Source organism: Cephus cinctus, unplaced genomic scaffold, assembly GCF_000341935.2.
Source record: "Cephus cinctus unplaced genomic scaffold, Ccin1 Ccin1_scaffold0847, whole genome shotgun sequence".
NCBI classification, from domain to species: Eukaryota; Metazoa; Arthropoda; class Insecta; order Hymenoptera; family Cephidae; genus Cephus; species Cephus cinctus.
Window position 1 is genome coordinate 19979 of NW_014333434.1, and position 4457 is coordinate 24435.

The following is a 4457-nucleotide window of genomic DNA, read 5'->3' on the forward strand; positions in this document are numbered from 1 at the left end:
CAAGGTTATTATGCCATTAACGTAATGAAGTTAGCTATAGAATGGCAAGGGGTCCAGAACTCGGGAAGGTGGACCACACGGAGTAGTGACTGGTTCCAGAGAGACAGAGAGAATGAGAAGAGAGGGAGGGGTAAATATACGTATAATACATGGAGTGCAAGGAATGATAAGGGGTTGAAAAGAGTGTGAAAAGGGAGAATTTACTGGAGAATATATATATATATATATCCACAGAGAAAAGGATACCTGATGAGAAATAGATAAAAGGCTTGTTAAATATCACCAAGTGAATATCTACGTGTACTTATAATCTTCAATTAATACCATCAGATATATCGCATGGCTCCGTTCCGCAAGCTCACGTGTGTATATAACATCGTAAACGTATACGTTTCTGTATGGTCATATATGTAAAGGTTACTCCGGGGGTACGAAATTTCCCTCTTGAACCTACAGATAGAGCTTGGGAATATCGGGGAAATTACGTAACAAAGTAGAGAGAGCGCTTGTCCCGTAACCTGACCTAACGCAATTTAATCCAGTTGCTTCGCGAAATGGCACTTAAGAGAAACCTTAGGCTGCGCTATATCCCAGTGCTCGCACACGTATGGATACAACGATACGTATAGTATTATACGTGACTATTGCAAAATTTGGGAAAATTTTGTCAAACGACGCGGAATAGGAAGGGATTAAGTGAGCTTATCTCCACGATGCTTCCTAATGATCATCTAGGTACTAATATATGTACAAGAGTGCATAAGCATGAGTTGCTCGTATTATCTGTTGGAACGGCGTCTCTACGTCACTCTACTTTTCTTAACTTTTTCATTCGTAAAGGCCTTTCCGATCTGCGTTTCTGATCACAAGGACTTTCGTCCTCGCCGGAAGAGGCTGAAACCATTAGACTTAGATGCGTCGAAGCGTTATACAATTTGCTTAAAGGGATTTCTATACGACTCTCCCATCCAGTTCCTATCTGTTTATCTCTGTTCCACGCTCTCTGTTTACCTATCGCTCTCTCTCTCTCTCTCTCTCTCTCTCTCTCTCTATCGCACTCAATCTCGTTTCGTCTTCCTTTCCCCTATCCTATATCCCGCTCGGTACTAAGTCCTGCACAGATGAAACCCGCTGTGAACACTGAATGAAGCGACAGAGCATCGACGCGTCATCTCTCATCGCAACCTACGTCCGTTATGAGAAAGGCGTGCAATTAGCGAATCGGGCAATCTCATCAGCCTACTACATAATCCCACGTAAAGCGTGATCTGAATTACGGAGCCGGGGCGCGATGGCGGAATACTTCGTCCCTCGTGAACGCCTCAACAGCTGGATTCGAAATAGCATCGAAACCGGTCTTATGCCTGGTACTGGTATCTCGTCTGTCGCTTTCATGAGAGTGTGTCGAGCGACATGACAATGCTATGTCGTTCGAATTTATTACTGAATTTTTGGTCGGAATTTTTTTTTTTTAGAATTAATCAGTTAATGTTAGGGATAATGTTTATAACTATGTACTGTGGTGGATAGATATATCTCTCTCTCTAGAGAGAGAGAGAGAGAGAGAGAGAGAGAGAGAGAGAGAGAGAGAACTGATTGGAAGGAAAGCGAAAATTAATCAAAATTAATGAAAGCCAAGGACCCTATATATTGATGTAGCTATAGTGATATCATATGATATAATATAATACTAGTATAGTAGTACTGTATTCTGGTAGCGACTGTACTGTTACTGAAATGGGCTATGTTCGACTCTAAATATTTCATTTGGATATACAAGATTTGTATATATTACACGATAATTGTACTTCAAAAGTACACACAGTATTTTGCAATTTTTTTGTAGAATTCAGAAAATACATAACGTCATCGACTCACTTCTAAGCATTATAATATCTCAATTAAATCGATAAGAACTTTCCTGATTCGACGTTGTCACCGTAACTATACTAGATCGGTCGTCCGGAAAAGTGCCTGAATGATAAAACTTACGCATAGATATAATTCCGAATAAGTTGATGAATAAAGCAAAATATTATTATTATCAAAATCACTCACCGATCCATGATTCCATACTTTCGGCTTGGGACTGGCTCTAGCATTCGCATTAGGTCCAGCAGCTGATGTCACGTTGGCACTAGGAGATGTGCTGGACTTGGTCGCTGGTTTTGAGTTCTTCGTTTGCGTCGCGACGGCGGCCGCAGGCGTCGCCGCGTGCTGCTGTGAGGTTGCTTGCTGCTGCGTCTGCTGCATAATCTGCTGAATCAGTTCCAATTGCTGTTTCGTGAGGCCGTCATTGCTGGCACCAGGGGACGTTGCGCTCTGTAACAATAACGAACAAGACGTCATGCTTTCACAAGTATTAACGTACCTCTCGCTATTTCTCCTTGTTCAAATTCAAAGGGCATCGCCCATCACGACGAGAGACAGACTTTCGTAATTCCTGAAAACCCGTCGTTAACCCATCCTAGCCCACTACCCTTGCCCGTTCCCACGTCTATCTATATATCCCGCCTATATCCACTCTCCATCCGCTGGCTTCGCGATAATGAGCGTAACTGCTATGTAATCGCTTTTACAGCAATTCCGCCCGGGTGCCTTAATCGGGTTTTCGCTTTGAACCATCCCGCAGGCGCCGCTCGCCGACGTCCACGAACACGAATCGTTTTACCAAAGTCGTGAAACTTTTCTTGGATCAGCGAGAAATCATTCTTTTTCCTCTATATATACTTTAACTAGAAGAGCCTATGGGATAAGGATCTGAAGAACTGCAAAGACAGCGGGTTCCACGTGCTGGAAACTGCTGGACTAGAATGAGGGGAAATGGCGAAGTAGGAGAAAAAGTAACGAAGCGGAACTACGGGAAAGAAAAGACTTTTTGCAGAATCAACTAGTGCAATCCCTCCCACATTTTTCTCATGTTTTCTCGTTCCTCTCATTTTCATCGTTTTAATGACCGATCCTACTGAAAACGTAAATTGACGTTTAATGCTTATATTTGACAGTATGTACCGTCGCCACTTTTCTAACTTGATATTCATGATACGGCAGCGGCAACGAAAGTGATGCGCTTCCACGGATATCACCGTTAAAGGTACAGAATTGAACAACAGCTGTCGTAAAGGTGAATCGGTAAAACAGGGAATTACATTTTCGTGTATAGCTACATATTATACTATAATATAGCATGCAGCGTATGACTAGGTATAACATGCAATATTATATACATATGTGGCATATACCATATAGTCACGTAAAATATCCTACATTCGCGTTAATCTATCTTCTTGTAGCGACCAGAGGGGTAAATACAAAGTGAGTAAGGAGTAGCAATAATGAAATACCTATACCGTGTACATTTTTTCAACACCATGTCAACCCTGACTGGAGTGCACCCCTGCGTAAGATATGTCTAATGAAATCATCATTGAAAACAAAGATATGTGAAAAATGCACGCACGGTCAATGTTTGTGTCCAAATATTCAGATACGAAATGTTGAACCAATTGGATTGAAATTTATAATTAATATTAATCTCGGGATGCTAATACAAAAGCATGATAATAAAACAAATAATTATATCATAGAACGATATGAAAATGGGTTTTATATATTTATATACGTATCGTTATTATCGGTTAGCAATTATCTCAACAACAAAAAAGTATATTCGTCGGCCCTGTACGGTAGTAGGTATATATAAACTCGTAGATTGAACAGACAATTAAAATTGGATTTGTTAATTACTACTGGGAATGCAGTGCAGAGTCCGCGGCAATCCACCTCATACCTTATTAAACCTTCATTTCGTAATTCCCATGGTGCCATTTGTCATCGACCTGACAACGCAAGGCTCAAAACGATTTTGTATTATATTTCTGATGTCCGGATATTGGCAAAAAATGCATATATAGTACGTGTCGCGTGCTTATGCTTACGTGTACACTGCCGTTGAAAAGTTTCCGGACAAGGGCCTAAATTGGGAAAAATGAAAGTAAAACGTCGGTCCATAAAATTTGTTTTTAATCTTGAGTCTCCTCTTTCTATTTCCGCGCCGTAGAATTGGTTTCTTAGTGGAAACTCTGTTCCACAGGTCGTCTCTGTACAAGGGATGCTTGGCAATAGTTAACACTAAACGTACCGTCGACTGGTCATTTGACCGTTTTAAAACCAAAAATACGTTCATAAAAAATCGTCGGTATGTTTAGTATTAATGATATCTGTTTTTCATGTGTTTCATTGAACCGCCTTTGGATTTCCGATGCAGTAAGCTTCATATTTATTTTGGACATTATTACTAATGACCGGCCCTTTGCTTTGAAAATAACTTAAGGCCTTCCACTGCATGCTTTGTCTTTATTAGAGCTTGTTCTCCAAGGGGGATTTTTAGCATCTGCCACAATAGCAGACCGCGATACTTTCATTTTTTAGCAATATAACGTAGGCGGGGGGGGGGG

General features: G+C 40.9%; 1 protein-coding gene across 1 annotated transcript in view; it reads right to left on the bottom strand.

The window, feature by feature from the left end:
• Positions 1-2058: 2058 nt before the first annotated feature.
• LOC107270878 (sal-like protein 1) overlaps positions 2059-4457 on the bottom strand; it is a gene marked incomplete at its 3' end in the record, with an annotated part of 232313 nt that continues 229914 nt past the window's right edge. Inside the window, 1 exon segment of the mRNA XM_015746300.2 lies at positions 2059-2322. Within this exon segment, the coding sequence (XP_015601786.1) occupies positions 2059-2322 (264 nt within the window).